Genomic DNA, 16,297 nt, shown 5'->3' on the forward strand with positions numbered 1-16,297 from the left:
GGGGATGGGGGCTTGTCACTGCACAGGGGTCCAGAGGCGAGCAGCCGCTCTCCTGTTTAACGTCGGAGTGAGCTGATGTCCCTGGGGGCTTGTGGCTGCTGTCACCACCTGTCACGCAGCTCTTGGTGTTGATGAGTGCATGGTGAGGGCGGCCATGGGAGCTGGCACATGGTGCAGAATTGTCCACTGAAATCCCTCCTGTCAGTGCCAATGCCTTTTTCTGAGCTTTTTCTGCCCTGCCCATCCCCAGCACTGCCAAGCCCACAGTAAAACTTGGACTCGCCATTCTTTGCATCGAATCCTAAAGCGTGTCAGAGTCTCTCCTCTCGCTGCAGCGCAGGTGATGGATCTGAGGTGAAGAGCACTCTTCGTGCGTGCTGTCCCTGAGCCCCACTGGGGTGCCTGGGCAGGAGTGCTGTGGGCTTTGGGGTCCCAGGGAGGAGAGCAAGGACCAAGTGGCAGCTTCCACCATAGTGGCACAGAGCTTTCTGGTCCCAAGCATCCCCTTCCATCCTGCGGCACAGCCACATTTCCTGGAGGAGACAGGGTCTTCCTTCTCTGCAAATCTCCTTTAGTGGGAAGAATGCAACTGCTGCTCAAGAAAACCTTTTCCTGGTGTTGGGGACCCATCGAGAGTTCTGCAAGAGGGAGAGCAGGTCTGGAAGCAGCTGGACGAGGTGCGCGTCCTGCCGCCAAGTGCACCGAACCCTTGCCCCTGCGCTCCCCATGGGGAGCTATCAGTGCTAAGAATAGACAGTTTATTCATGCGCATCCCTCTCCCTGTGAAGGGTGCTCGAGACACAGCGCAGCAATTAAAACAAGTTTGTAATAATAGTGCTGGCAGATCAGCGGTACCGGCTCTGAAGCTGGTGGAGGATTTGGCGGTGCTGAGGATGGATGGGGGGAGGCTGGTGCTGCCGACCTCCCCAGTGGAGACCCGGCACGGGGGTGCGAGGCGGTGCTGTGAGGCAGCAGGATGAAACCCTGGGTGTCCTTGCAGCTGCAGTGCCGGGTGTGGGGCTGCAGGAGAAGCAGGATGGAGGGGGCCACAGGCTGGGGAGAGGCACGTGGGGCTGACACCCCTCCTGGCTCCAGTGAGGGGAAGGCACCTTCCTGGGGCAGGTTCGGAGGAGCAGGTAACAAGTCCTGCAGAGGTAATGGCAGCGTTCGTGCGGTGGGGAGCATGCTGCTGGGTGAGGCAGGGGCACGATGCTTTGCGTTCCTTTACCACAAGCAGGAGTGGCCCTGGGGGAGCTGGCGTAGCAAGCAGGAGAGCTCATCTGCAGTAATTTGGGTCACCCCAGGCTCTCTGCTGAGTTACTGGGATGCCTCATCCCACTTCTGGGCAGGGACCTCGGAGCCACTGGTTCCTGTTAGCTGCACAGGGGACCTTGGGGACGAATGCAGGATGATATCTGTGTGTCACCGTCAGAGCCGCAGTGCCCTCTTCAAGCAAACCTTCTGCTGCTTGCTGCGTGCCACTTGGAGAGCACAGTGGGTTTGCTTTGGGGTGAGCATCGCCTTGGCAGCTGGTGGGGTGGACTGAAGGGACCTCAAAGTCTGTGATGTCACGTCAGTCCTCAGCCCCACCTGGACTGCTATTGCAGATGCTGCTGTGATCTTCAGGGGGTGAATCTTGCCCCAGTGCCTGGTAAGAGCAGCACCCCTGGGCACCCCAGCAATGCACGCCCACCCCAGCGCTGGGGAACTGCAGGTGGAGGGGAGCCCTAAGCTTGCGGCATCCCAGTGATCATATGTGCAGCGGGCTTGTTTCTGGCTCTCTGCAGGCTGCTGCGCCTGGTGCCAGAGTGAATTTGGCACCTGGCCCTCCTGCGAGGCTGGGGCAGGTGGGGAGAAGAAAGGCTGAGCCCTCTCCGCTGCCCTCGCCGCAGGCGGGGGGTTCGATTACCCCCACACTTGCACAATGGCCGTTTATCTCTGGGAGCAAAACCCTAGTAACCGTCAGGGCAGAGCGTGAAGGGCTGATTAGAGGGTGCGCGGGGAAGGGCGCTGGGGTCGTGTGCAGGCACTTCCCTTCCCATTTCCAGGGCTTTCCATGGTAATGGCTCCTATTTTCCTCTGTTGTTAGGACATCACTCACATGTGGCTCGAATGACATCTGTCAAAACACTTCGTGGTCCGTTTGTGTTCCCCCCCCCCTCCCCGCCCCGTTCTTGGTGCTTCTGGGGAGGATGGATCCGTTGGCCCCATAATGAGCCTGACATCAATTAATCATCAGCCTTAAAAATTAGCATTGTGGCAGTACACATTGGAGGGAAACGATTCCCCAGATGGAAGCAAATATAGCCTCTGTTATCTCCCTCCTCCCGAGGGAGGTGGCAACAATAGATCCACTAACGAGCCTGGAGCTCATTTAAGCTGGGTTTGCTCCCTGAGGTTGGGGGGCCTGAGGTGATCTGCTGCCTCCTCTCCAGGTGCTCTTGGGGGACCACCTCATGCAACGGCTGATGACCAGATCCTCATGGGCTGGCATCTGCCAGGCTGTGCAGAGAGCCTGGAGTGAACTTGCAAGCACCGAGTCCCTTCCTGAAGCAGAGGGTTTGGAGGAGAGCAGCACTGCAGGGGTTTCATCCTTCTGGACTGAAGGATGCTCATCCCTGGGTGATGCTGCTGGACCAGGACGGGGGTTCTGGATGTGTTCCTCAAGGACATGTTCCACTTCAGGTGGGCTGTCCCTTGCCCCTCTCCAGGGTGGCAGCTCTGAGCAGCACTTGTGCCCATGGCAGCTTGGTGAGTACCTTGCCAGCTCCGATGTTCAGGAGCTCAGCAATGGGCTGGAGGTCTCCAGAGACCTCCATCTCGGGGGTGACTTGGGCACCTTCCCTGGAGGTTCATAATGACCTGATCTTTGTGCCTATGCCATGCTGGGATTTTCCATGCTTGGAGCTACCCTCCCTCACTCCCTGGTGAGCTGTAACCCAAGTGAGCAGCTCTGCCACCCATAGCCCCATGCAATTTTGGTTTCCCACTGCAGGTCCTCGGCGAGGTGAAGACCCTCTGGTGACAGCTGCGTTTTGGGTTCTTGGTGGCTGATGAGCAGGTCAGTGCAGAGCAGCCCTGCAGGCTTTGGCTGACGAGTGAGCAAGGGAGGACATTTTGCATTCTTGCTGGAGACGCATGAGGACTCTTTGGCTGATCTGGTGATGGACAGACAGACCAAGTGTCTACCAGAGCCCAGCTGAGGCCGGGGAGAATTGTGTTTGCAACGCATTGCTCTGCACAAAGCTTGCAGTCACAAGGCGAGGGGGACAAAAGGCTCCCTGTTTGCTCCGTCCCAGTGGGTGCAATTCCAACAGTTAAAAAGCAAATGTGAGTTGTTTGTCTCTGTGAATATAAAGCTTCCCCAAGCATGGCTGTATTCTGGCTGGGAATGGGGAGTTTGGCTTCGCTAATGACTCTGTTCTCCCTGCAAAACAGAGCCAACTTGAGCCAAGAGCTGCCCGGCCGGACCCTTCCCCGCCAGCCCGGGTACGGGGACGTGGGCTGCGGAGGGTATGGGCTGCTTCTGGGTCTGATAAATGCTCTTTCAGCCAGGCCTGGGCACCCAGTGGGGAGGGATGAGCCTGGGGACCTCTGCCTTTGTCTGTGGTACCTAGAGGTGACTGCCACCCGTGAGCAGTCTGCCAGCGCTCAGGATCTTCTCCTGTGGCCAAGGGGTTCAATATCCTCAGGTAAAGGGAGCCCCAGGCGGGGCGGGCTGGCTCCTTGAGTCATCAGATCTGCTGATTTGGGGCATTTGACTGTGAGTCTGAGGGTCTGCTGTTGCAGATCAGGGAACTCTTGAGTGGTGTCTCCATACCAGAGTCTGGGGAGTTGCCCTGCTCATGGGAAGGCCTGTGAATCCCCACGGCACTGGGTTTTCAGTTGGGATTTTTTTCTCAGACCAGCTGGAGAAGGAAGGGGATGGGTGCAAGTGGCTGGAGGTGCAATGGTGCAGGGTAGTTTGCTGGTGATGTGCCCGGTCCCAGGCAGCCCACTTGTGCTGGGGAGGGGGGCAGGCAGTTGTGAAGCTGCTGCAGAACGTGGAGGGAATGACTGCAAACCACATGCTGCAGCTGGGCTCGGGGCATGGGCACATCCACACTATCTACATGGAGGATCCTCAGCAGTAACGGGATGGTTGAGACAGTGCCAGTGCCTGATGTGGTATAAGTGCTGTCTGTGGCCAGCTGTGTGCGGCTCCCCGGGGCGGGGGGATGTGATGCTTAAACCCCCATGTTTGTGGCAGCCGAGCGGTACTGAGCACAGCCCATGGGCATCTCCACCTTTGCCCAAGGGTCTTCCTCCTCCTTGGCTGCTTCTGTGTTTGCCCCATCTTCCTCTTGGCTCACTCGCCTTCTGGGCTACAGGGGCTTTGGAGAAGGGTTGTCCACAGCGAGGGAGGGTAGTTATGGGAGGAAGGATGTGGCTGTGACTGGCCATAGGCCCAGTGCCCTCTGTCACGGTACAGGATCCCTGCAGGGAACCCATCTTGGCTCTTGAGATGCAGTCAGAAGTCGGTGCAGGATTCTCCCTGTGTCATGTTCCCCTCCTCCACTAGGCAAAGCCCAGAATGGGGGCTGGCAATGTCCCCAGATGTAGGGCACATCTGGAGGGCACCGAAGCAGTTAAGTGAAGGGCTGATTTGTGCTATAGAAAGCCGCAGTTCCTTCCTTTGATCCTCTGAATCAGCCCATTGCCTCCGTGGTATAAAGCCCCATTTATCTCTGCTTTTCCCAGTAAGTTTGAAGGCGGTCGCGGCTAGTGGCTCAGCAGCAGCAAGCTTGCCGGCTTTCTCTTCCGCTGAAGCAGAATCAGGTGAAATCTCTATGGCAACTAGCAGATGACAGCGAGTCTTGTTGCCTTGGAAATGAGGCAAGGAAAAAAAAAAAAGCCCCACCACCCAAAAAGAGCCATCTGGAATTTTGAATTTCCACAATGTCCGACCTGTGTCTGGTGACGCGTGGGGAGCATGAACCTGCTGCTGCGGGCTGCTCTGGGGCCTCCGTGCTGGGGCCCGTCTGCGCCTTCTGCCTCGCTATGGGGTTTTTGTGGGGTTTTGTTTTTTTGGTTTGGGGTTTTTTTTCTTTCCCCCTGCTTTCTGGGTTTTTTTTTGTTTTGTTTTTTTTTGTTTGTTTGGGGTTTTTTTGTGCAGAGTCTGTAGTGTTGCCTTGGATGTCTGCTGGTAGCTGTGTTAAAGGTGTTGTGTGTGGAGCATTTGGAGTGCCTGAAATCCCCAGGCTGTGCCAGCTGTGCCGTGTTGCTGGCCAGCATGGCACGCAAAACCCTGCGGGGCACTGCAAGCTCTGGGGGGAAACTGAGGCACGGAGTTCTGTGTGACCAGCCTGACCCCGCTCTGCATGGGCCCCAGCTTAGGACAGCCCCCAGGTGCAGTGACCACTAGTGATGCCACCTCCATGTGCCTGAGGCCATGGGGCTGTTAACTGGGGGGTTCATGTCACTCTGCATTTCTGTGGCTGCGTGTGCCGGTGTCTGGAGGCACAGGGCACCCCTTGGTGCATGGATCCAGCCCATCCACCTGCCGTCTGCGATCCCCCTCCTTCCCAAGCTGTACAGGCATTTGCTCTGGGTTATTTTGGAGACCTGCAGTGCTTGGATGCAGACAGCGGTGTGGGGATGCTCCCAGCTCCTCCGACGCTTTGCAGGAGCAGCTTTGGAGGCAGCTGTGGCGTGGAGGTGTGCAATGCTGCATGCAGGAGCGGGGTCTGCCCCAAGACAGGGGAGTTTGGGCTCTCCTGGCTCAGTGTGGGGGAGTGGAGGACAGCACAGAGGTGGGATGCACAGGACATTGAGCAGCTAGAGGCTCTCACTGCTGAAAAAGGAGCTGTAATTTGGATGCGCAGGTGGGGTGGTTTGGGGCCAAGCACAGCATCCATTGAAAGAATAACCCGCAAATGGGCTGGAGGCCCGGTCTGGATCTCTCCAGCGGGTTCACTTGGAAACTTGTGTATGGGAGAGACCCAATTAAGTAGATTTATGGCTGCTCTAGCCTGAGAAAGTCTGAATCCCTTTTAAAAGCTTGGCTCATTGGAGCCAGACGGGGTTCAGGCTCCAGGTCTCTCAGCCCTGCCCTCGTTGTGAGCAGCAATTCACAAGGCTTAGCAGCAGTGATCGCCCCAGAAGTGCTGATTCGGCTGAAGTCCCAGCCTGTCACCGCTGCTAATTTTCTGCTCTTGCCTGCCAGCGAGGAGCTGATGGCCCCCATGCACGGTGTGGAGCTGCCCCATCCTGTGCCGGCTGCGGTGATGAGGGCAGCGTATCTGCAGCATCCCCTGCACATCCCCTGTCCCCTGTAGCAGGAGGCTGTGCCTCCATGTCGCCAGGGAGCAGCACCTACGGCTCCGCCAGCCCTGGGGCTGCTGCCTTCATCCAGTGGATGGTGGCTATGCTTCTCCCTGTGGGTCTGTCCAGGGTGTTTCAGAGGTGCCAATCAACCATCTGGGTACCCAGGTACAGTGTTGCCTGGGTGCTGGATGGCACAGGGCTCCCAACCTGGTTCCTGCCCCTCGGGGAGCAGGATGCGCTCCTGACTGCTGCAGGAGGCCCAGGGTTGGCAGCCAGCCCTTGGCTCATGCCAAGAAGCCGCGGCAATGAGAGCAGTTAAACCATGGCGAGTGCTAACGAACCCGCTGCCTTCTGATGGGGTGGGGCAACAGGTTTTCAGGAAAGGGCAAGATGCCCTCCTGGGGCACTGAGTGGTAGGGATGTGCTCTTCCCAGGGAACTCAGGCTGGGGCATCTTCTGAGAGAGAGGGGTGGTTTTGGGGGGTCCCAGTATGTGCCTGGGGGGAGCGCACAGGGATTGCAGGGAAGGGGCTGGGCTGGAAAATGAGGCTGATGATGGAAGGAAACACTGTGGACCTGACAGTCACCCTGCAGAGCCCCGTTAGCCATTTCCACTGCTCATGTAGCCTGTTTGGTAGCTGTTGGAGGGGAAGAAGAGATTTACCCCAGGGAGAAGGTTTGCAGGTTGCGACCATCCCCCTGCCCAGCCGTCTGGGAGCGTGAATCAGAGCTGGATGTAAGTAATGCAAGATAAAGCCATTTTACTCCATATGGAAAGACTCTGCTGTCAGTGTGCCAGGACGCCCGTAACCAAATTGCACGCTGCGGGGTGTAAGCTGGGAACCTGCAGGGCTTGGCGAGGCTTGCACTGGACTCAGAGTCTTGGGTCTCCCCTTGGGCCGGCAGCCCGGCTGTGGCAGGCTCTGGGTGCTGAAGCGGAGGGTTTGCAAGGAAAATACCAGCAAAACGATGCCTAGGCTGATTCATTCATAAACACAGCTGGGAGCGCAGGCTGAGGCAGCACAGTGGGAGAAGCGTGTATCTGCGTGAAGGTTTATGGAGCTGGGGAGCTCGGCTGGGCTGGAGGAGTCTCAGGGCCCCGGGAGAATGGTTTTTATTGCAGAGTTTATTAGTGTATTTTTCAATGCGCTGGAAGGAATTGAGCAACCAGTTAAAAATGTTTCATGGCCTGGGGAAATTCGTTGCAGCTACTGTGTAATAGGGGCTCACCATAATGACTCAGAAACACCATGAGGCCTTTTACAGCAATTTCCCGCTTGCCATTAAAACCTTTACTGGGTCGCCAGGACTCCTTTCTGAGTCTGATCTTCTGAAGTGAGACCAGTTGGGTTGTGGGGGGTGAGAAAACATAGATGAGAGTGCCATGCTCATGCTGAGCGTATGAACACAGGCACAGACAGTGCATCCATGCAAGCCTAGCCTGCTCGTCCTGGTGTAGATGGTAACTGCTGCTGTCCTTGTGCCTGCATACATACATGTGGGCACACGTGCAAGGTCGTGGGCACAGGCGTGCACATGCACGTATGCACCTTTCTGCAGGCTTTTGCTACCATGTGGCCTGCACATGAACATATGCATGATGCAAACAAGTGCTGGAGTGGCACACACACACGTGGGTTTCTGTGCCAAGGCACATGGGGCACACGTGTCCCATGGACGCAGCTCTGCCTGGCCCCAGCAGGAGCTGTTGGCCACATGCTCCTTTGAAATGAGCTGTCATGAGCCGTTTGGAGTTGATGATTTCCTCATTCCTTGACGTACTTGGCCACGTCGGCAGCACCCGGCTGCGGGGACACGGCTGCGCCCCGTCGTGCAGGCAGAGGAGCAGCCACCGCTCTCTTGGAGGGGCTGGACATGAGCACAACCTGGCGCTCCCTGGTCTCTTCCAGCCCTGGCTCTGCAGTGCATGGCACGGTCACAGCATTCAGCACCTTGCCCTTTGCAGCACAGCTCTCTCCTTCCTCCTTCTCATCCTCCTCAGCTGCTTCCAGCCCTGCATCCCATCTCACTGATGCTCCTTTTCGTGGTGGTGGTATCTGATGCTTCCCCAGTTGTGCAGGGCAGGAGATGGGGCGATGGGCAGCGTGTGGGTTGGGGCAGGGCACCCAAGGTGCCAGGTTGCTGTGCTGGCACCCACTGTCGCGTGGCAGGCAGCGCTGCCTGGCGTTTAACACAGAGGTGGTGATGGAGGCTGCGCAGGAGAGCGCTTGCGGATGATGGGATGGTTGATGGTGGGCTAGGACTTCCAGCCTCAGTTTCCCCATGTGTGAAGCAGAGCCGTATCGTTTCCTGACCTTGATGAGAGCGCTCGGTTAAGAAAGAAGCAGCAGTGGGGGCTGGGGGGTTGGGGGCAGCAGGAGAGCTGCCCAAGTGCAGTGGCAGGCAAAGGCAAGGCAGAGCCAGCAAGGGCAGGTTAGACCCAGCCTGGCACAGGAGAGAGGACTCAGGCAGTGGAGCCTGGTGGCCTCCCTGCACAGGGCTTGGGGACAGTGGCTTTGTCTCAGGGCTGCCCTCCTGTGCGTGACTGGACTGGAGGAGCACAGGGCGGGAGCCACACGCCCTTCCCTCCATGGCAGCAGGATGGAGCCTGCAAGAGCAGCGGGAAGCTGCGAACCAGGCTGCAAGCCAGCCTGGAGGTGGGGTGGAGGGGATGGCTGATCCCCAAGCCTGCAGCCCTGGCAGAGCAGGGGACACTGCAGGACATGTCCCAGCCGTTGCTGCCTGGGAAATGAGCCTAGCCAAGGCAGACTGTCCGACTGACCCTGCCGTGCACAGGCTAAGCTGTCCCCACTGCTCCTCGCTCCAGCAGCTGGAAACAGCTGGCTGTGGCAAGCTTGCTAAATCGATGTGGGGAGGAATCTAGTGAGCTCCTGCCATTCCCACACTCCAACCTCTCCCAGCAGCTCTGGTTTTGGCTCAGCCTCGGCATGCAGCGGACTCAGCCAGCCCTGAGACAGCTCCCAGCCCCTTGCCGCACCTGGAGAACAGACTGCGGAGGGCCGGTGTCACTGCTCTGGCCCAGCACAGTGGGGACAAGCAGTGACAGTGCGAGCAGCGACACAGCCAGCTGGATGTGTGCCAGAGGAGGGCAAGTGGCTCCTCAAGTCACAGTTCCGCCCTTTCCCAGGTGAGAGCAGCTGCTTTTCCTGGGCAACTCCAGAGGCCAGAGTTATCGGGACTGTCACCTGAGAACTGGGGGCCAGGCATGGATGGCCAGCAGTGCCACAGGTGAAGCTGGGGATGCAGGTCAGTGCTGTCACCTTGAAACACTGGGCCCCTCGCCCTTGGATGCTGCTTCTTTGAGTGCTCTGGGGGCCCTCTCCGCAAGGGGGTTCCCCAGCAGCAGCAGGGGTGCAGGTGAGGTGGCACCCGTGTGCCAGCCCCTCTGTCGGGGCGGCTGGGGACACAGCGAGTGCCCGCCCTGGCCCCACCGCTCCTCGGGATGGGGGTGGCTGTAGCAGCCCAGCTGCCAGCGGCACCCAGGGAGGTGGCAGCACCAGGCCCAAGCGCGGGCTTTCTGCCCGGGGGAGATGGCTGTGGGTGGCTGCAGGGGAGGCAGCCAGGGTGTTTTGGGGAGGGAGCAGTGCCCATGAGGAGCATGCTGCCAAGCTGGTAGCAGGGTGGGACATGCTGGCAGCACCGGGGGACAAGGGTGGCTCTTCCATCCTGCCCTGCTCTGTCCCACCCCAGCCCATGGGGGCACGGTGCTGCCAGGGTGTGCGTGCTGCCTTCATCTGCGGGAGTGGGGCTCAGGGTGGTTGGTACCCATCGAATGCAGCCAGGGTGGAGGTGCTGAGAGTGCTGAGTCCTCCCCTGCATGGACCCACCTGGGGGCACTGGTGCGTGTTTTATTGGCCTTCCCTAAGGTTCTTAGATGCCTCCCCTCCAAAGTGTTCTATTGCCCTACAGACTGCACCTGTGGCAGCAGTGAACTTGGCCTCAGGTTTTTACCCTACCATTTCAAGCCTGAAAATCCATCTTTCCAGGAAGCCCAAGGGCAGGGCCTGGCACCTTTGAGGTGCCTCTGATCTTCTAACACGACCCTTTCTGCCTGCCCCACCAGAAAGACAAGGAGTCCCCTTGTCTGCAGCCGCAGAGCAGAGTGGGTGCAGCCCTCTGACAGCAAGGGCCCCTGGAGCCTCCTCTGCACCTCAGCTGCGTGTGTGCAGCCGCTTCTGCTCCAGCCCTCCATCGCTTTGCCCATGCTACCTGCACATGCCCATCCTGTGGCTCTGGGGCACCAGCTGGAGGATCTGTGCCTTTTATTAACTCCAATGTGCATGGGCCACAACAAAGATTTAATAACGAGTTCATAACTTGCCTCCTGCTAAGCCTTGTTCTGTGAGCTGGACCAGGGTGATTGGGCACACACGGGGCCAGGTATTCTTATGCGGTGGTGTGTGCTGGCTGCACTGGGTGCCCTCTGGGCTCACCAGCACTCTTAGCCTCATCTACACTGGCTTTAACCTGCTTGATTTAACCTGTCTCATCGGGGCTGTTACCACTTGTCACCACCTTCCAGGGTCACACATAAATCAGAGCCGCTTCACTGGTTTGAGGTGCTCCTGCCTGGGCCAGTGGGCAAGCAGAGCCCGGGGTTGCAGCAGCATTACCCATGGGTGCTTCCTGCAGCGTGTCCAGTGGTGTGGTTAGAATCTTAGAATCATTTGGGTCGTGAAAGACCTTTAAGATCATCAAGTCCAACTGTTAACCCAGCCACTGCCAAGGCCACCATTAAACCATGTCCCTGAGCACCACATCTACATGTCTTCTGAGCACCTCCAGGGGTGGTGATTCCACCCCCGGCCGGGGCAGCCTGCTCCAGTGCCTGACCACCCTTTCGGTGAAGATGTTTTTCCTCATGTCCAACCTAAACCTCCCCTGGTGCAACTTGAGGCCGTTTCCTCTCGTCCTATCACTTGTTCCTTGGGAGAAGAGATGGATACCCACCTCGCTACAGCCTCCCGGCCGGCAGCTGTAGGGAGCCATGAGGGCCCCCCCGAGCCGCCTCCTCTCCAGGCTGAACCCCCCCAGTTCCCCCAGCCGCTCCTCAGAGCGCTTGTGCCCCAGCCCCGCTGCCCGGCTCTGGACACGCTCCAGCCCCTCACTGTCCCTCCTGAGTGAGGGGCCGAAACTGAACCCGGGGTTGGGGGTGCGGCTGCGCCGGTGCCGAGTGCAGGGGGACGGTCACTGCCCTGGTCCTGCTGGCCACACTGTTGTGCCACAAGCCAGGACGCTGTTGGGCTCCTTGGCCACGTGGGCACACTGGGGGCTCACGTTCAGTTTGCCGTCAGCCAGCCCCCCAGGCCCTTTCCCTCCGGGCAGTTCCCAGCCCCCTGCCCCCAGCCCGCAGCGCTGCGTGGGGCTGGTGTGACCCAGGTGCCGGACCCGGCACTGAGCCGTGTTGAACCTCCTACAACTGGCCTTGGCCCATCGGCCCAGCCTGCCCAGATCCCTCTGCAGAGCCTCCTGCCCTCCCCCACATCAACGCTCCCCCCAGCTTGGGGCTGTCTGCAAGCTTACTGAGGGAGCGCTCGATCCCCTCATCCAGATCATCAATAAAAATGGTACACAGGGCTGGCTACAGGACTGGCTGATGCGTGATGGGGACAGTGGGACATCAGCCCTGCTTGTGCGCTGGGTGTGTGATGGTGCTGTTGTGGGGCGCCTGCTCGGGTGCGTGCCGGCTGTGTCCCGTGGTCCCTGCACTGCTGCAGTTTGCACGGTGCCATTGCAAATCCCGAAGCACTGGTTGCCACGTTACATTAGGAGGAGCCACATCCAGCGTCCCTGGCGCCCGCTGTCACTGCATTTCAATGGCAAGCTGCCGCTGAAAGGCTTGAAATCGGGGATCAAAGCCGCGGTGGCACGGCTGTTAGCTGCCGGGGATGCACATGAGCGGGTCAGGGGTGCAGGGGCTGGAGCCATGGCCCAGAGCCCAGCAGCGCTGCCAGGGCTGTGCCAGCAGTGAGTGAATCTCCTCCTCTGTGTGTGTGTGTGTGTGCCCCTGAGGGTGTGTGTGCCCATGCTTGTGTGTGCATGTGTGTTTATGGGTGTGTATGCACATGTGTGTGGATGTGCGTGCATGTACGTGTATGCACAAGTAGTTGTGGTGCAGGTACATGCATGTGCACACGTGGAGGTTGGGGGTGCATACCTGTGCCATGGTGAAGAAGACCCAGGGCAGCTGGAGCTCGCGGGTTTTCAGCCCCGGGCCTTGCCCATGGGGGGCTCATTCCCACTGGCTGCTCCAGCCCCCAACAGCAGCAGCCGCCTCTCCCCAGGGATGAGGCAGGAGTGGGGCTTGGCTTGCGCGTCTCCTCAGTTCCCGCTGGCTGCACACTGAGCGGTGCTGCTGCAGTGCCCGTGTCCCCAGGCTGGGGCACCCCCGGGGCCTGGGGGATACAGGGGCGAGTTTGGGGATGTGCTTCCAGAATGGCTGTTCCTGTGTGGCCCCATGCAGCAGGGTCACAGTGCTTCATGGTTGCCTGACTGTAGCTGGCCTCCTGCCACCTCTGTGGGTCCTGTGGCCCCACTTGGTCCCTGCCAGCTCATCCTTTCTGGACCAGACATCCCCATCCCAGCTGCAGCGCCCTTTGGGGAGGCATTTTGCGGTGGTACAGCTCCAGCCCGGTGCCAGCCCTGCCCTGTCCCCTCCCAGCAGGTAGGGCGAGAGCTGCTAGGCACAGCCATGGGCAGAAGGATGCAGGAGCCATTCATTCCTTTAAAGCCACCACCTTGTCTCTTCACAGACCCTGAGTCCCAGAGGAAGAGAACAGTGCAGAATGTTCTGGACCTTCGGCAGAACCTGGAGGAGACCATGTCCAGCCTGAGGGGCTCTCAAGTGTCTCACAGGTGAGGCCCTGACAGTGGACCCCCCCACCCCTTCCCCACCACCAGGGTCCTTCCTGGGGCAGCAAGGGAGGCTGGGGCGGCTGAGAAGCCACTCCACTCCAGGTGAAGGCCATGTAGGTGCTGGCTGTGCCCCTTGGCCTGGGGACCCTACTTACGGGGCTTTGGAGAGATGCTCCCAAATCTGTGCAGCGTCATGTGCGGGGCTGCGGTAGAGCCCCATCCCTGGCAGTGCTTTGGGCCCAACGCTACCCTGCATGCTCTGGGGCAGTGGGGATGGGTAGGGATGGCACTGAGGGGAGCCAGTTGCCCCCAGACCCCAGGCAGGGGTGAGGTCTGTTCCTAGTTGTTGGGTGCCCCCGTAAGGACAACCAGAGGTGAAGGTATCCTCTGCGCCTGCCCAGGTTTGGAACACAGGCTTCATCCCCATCTGTGACTCAGTTTCTCTACTGTATGTAGAGGTGACGGTAGAGAAACTCTCAGACAGAGCTGACCAAATGCCTGGCAGCCCATGGGCAGAGGTGGGTACACTGCCGAGCCCGGGGCTGGCAGCACCCCATGGTTGCAGCTGGGGCTGGCGGGACCATGAGAGTGGGGACAGGGTGATTGCTGCGTGGTGAACCAAAGCAGAGTGGCTACCTCTGTGTTCAGAGGTCTCTGTGACACATGCTTGGGACTACCTGTGTGCCCCGGGTCTCTCAGTTGATACCACTGCAGGGTTACTGCTCTGCTCTGTCCGTGCTTGGGGTCTGCACAGCAGCTCCAGCATCCTGCCTGTCTCCCCGTCGGGGCTGGCAGGCCTGGACCCTGCCAGTGGTGGGCCGGGGGCAGCAGGTGCGAGGGGGTAACTCCCCAGGGCACCCTCCCGGCTCCCACCCTGCTGGTGCAGCCGCAATGAAGCCTGGGCTTTGCGGAGGGGCTGTGTCGGGTGTCAGGACTCTGGAAAGCCGAGGATGCGGCGAACATCCTTCTCCTGGTGTTTGTTGCCACCTCGTGGTCTCCCTCAGTCCTCATTTCTGTGTTGGAAGGGGCAAAACCCAGCACCTTCCTCCCTGCTCTTCACCCACCACCACTCATCTTTACAAACCTCCCCTCTGTCACCCCTCGATCAGCTTTGTCCAGGATGAAGCAGCCAGGATGATTTAGCTCTCCTTAACCTAGAAGCTCGTCTAGACACTGCTCATCTTTGCTGCACTTTCTGGATCTTTTCCGAGCCAGAGGCAACAGAGCACTGGGGCAGTGGGATTTGCACGGGGCCACAGCGATATTCCCTGGGCTGGCCATTTCCTGGAATTATCCATTACAGCTCTGCCCCATCCCTTTGCTCAGCGTGGGAGTTGGTCCACAGCCTGGTGCTGCTTGCACCGAGTCAGGGCTGCTTTGTGTTCACTTCATGTCTGCTTCATGTTTGCTCTGCATTCGCTTTGCATTCATCTGTGTCAAGCTTCGCCCACCGCTTTCTCGCCCCAGCGCTCAACTCCTTTACAAATCCTCTGCCAGACCCAGCCTTAGGGAAACAGCATGAGGATATTAAGGGTGATTAAATTAGCATTGATGGTGGGTTTTGACTCTTCACTATCTCTTCCTTTTCTTGATGCGTAGTACATCACGTGGCGGAGGCCTCAGCCGGATCCCTGACATAGAGAAAAATGACTTGATAGCCCAGGGATGCCTGCCCCTGCATTCTGTCCCTTAAGCGGTTCTTAAATATGTGAGGATCTTCCCTCTTATCCCGTGGCAGCTGAGTTTATTTGGAAGCTTAATCTGCCTTTGATGAGGGCACTCATCCACCAACTTCTGCAGCAGCCTTTGCAGCGTGCTCCCTGCATCCCTCCAGGAGCTCCACCGCGGCTGTGAGCCGGATTTTCCTTTATTGTGTAAAGCTGTGTCAGCTCTTCCCCGGTACGTTGTAATTGCACACATACCCACTAATTCTGCTCTCATGAACGTTTCCTACAAGTGTGTCCAATACGGATGTCATCCGCAGCCCTCTGGATGTGCTCCGCTTTGCTGGTGTTGTTCCTTTGGGCTCCCTTTTTATTCCTTCCACAAACTATTCCTCAAATTTCTCTTGTTCTCCTCACTGTATTCTTCCACCCAGCGTCTGGAGGCTTATCCTTTGCTGTTTCCCCACTAGGACACAACTTTGTTCCTGAAAGACGTCATCGGACTTCTGGCAGCCTTTGCACCCGGCTGCAGGGCTGCACGAGCTTCCTCAAGGGCTCGCTTTAGTCCTGCTTGGAGACGTGGTCTGCATGTGCTCTGAGCCGCCGGCAGAACATCCTTAAATAGCCTTTGTGCTGCCGACAAAAACTAAACCCTTTTAGCTGCCTCTTTTAGTTCCGCTTTAACAAACTTCCTAGTTTTTTATGTAGTTCCCTGTTTTAAATTCAATACTGCAGCCAGGGTTTGGCTTTTGGTGCTCCTGCAGGAGCATTTAATCCAAGATGGGGAATAGTTCGCTGATAGTAACGTTTAGAGCCAAGTCAAGGGCTGTGGGTTCCCAAGTTGCTGCTCCAAGAAGTAATAATTTTTGGTGTCTATATTTAGTCTCAGCATCACTCCCTGGCATGCTGTTTGCCCAAAATACACCCTGAGGGGTGCAGGGAGTAACTGAACTCCCCATTCCTGATGCACTTGATGGCTCTGGGCTGGCTGGAGAGCAGCAGGCTAGCCTGTGGGGCTGGGCAGCCCTGACCTGGGGTGTCCCCTCCTGCCCAGACTTGGAGGTTCACTCTTCAGGGGTTCGGTATGGCATGCTGATGCAGAGACCTGGTCTCTGGTTTGCTCTTCATCATCGTTTGGCTCACAACCTCCACTCCTTGGCATGACCTGCTGCTGTGTCCCCTGGGATCAGTGTGCCACCACTCAAGTTCATCCTGTTTTGGGTCTGGGTTGGTACTGGGGTGCAGATGGGAAGGGAAATGGCTGAGGGAGAGCAGCCCGGGCATGGGGGAGCATGTCTGGGCTTTCCACTAAAGGCAGCCTATTAGTGGGCTGGTGGTGTGGGTGTCCCGGTGGGTCCTGGAACATGGGACACTGTGCTGGCACCAGGCAGGGAAGGAGGGGACTGTCCCCTGCCAGCTGAGATGAAGGGGGTCCAGGACAGACAGCGTCCC

The 16,297-nt window shown here is 58.4% G+C and overlaps 1 protein-coding gene across 4 annotated transcripts in view; it reads left to right on the forward strand.

Moving 5' to 3' along the window:
* Window positions 1–16,297, forward strand: part of NAV1 (neuron navigator 1) — a 63,337-nt gene that overhangs the window by 18,164 nt on the left and 28,876 nt on the right. For all 4 annotated transcript variants that reach the window (XM_037410619.1, XM_037410621.1, XM_037410620.1 and 1 more), the window contains exon 4: window positions 13,079–13,181. In XM_037410619.1, coding sequence (XP_037266516.1) covers window positions 13,079–13,181 — 103 coding nt within the window. The remainder of the gene's footprint in view (window positions 1–13,078; window positions 13,182–16,297) is intronic.

Source organism: Falco rusticolus, chromosome 17, assembly GCF_015220075.1.
Source record: "Falco rusticolus isolate bFalRus1 chromosome 17, bFalRus1.pri, whole genome shotgun sequence".
Taxonomy (NCBI): Eukaryota; Metazoa; Chordata; class Aves; order Falconiformes; family Falconidae; genus Falco; species Falco rusticolus.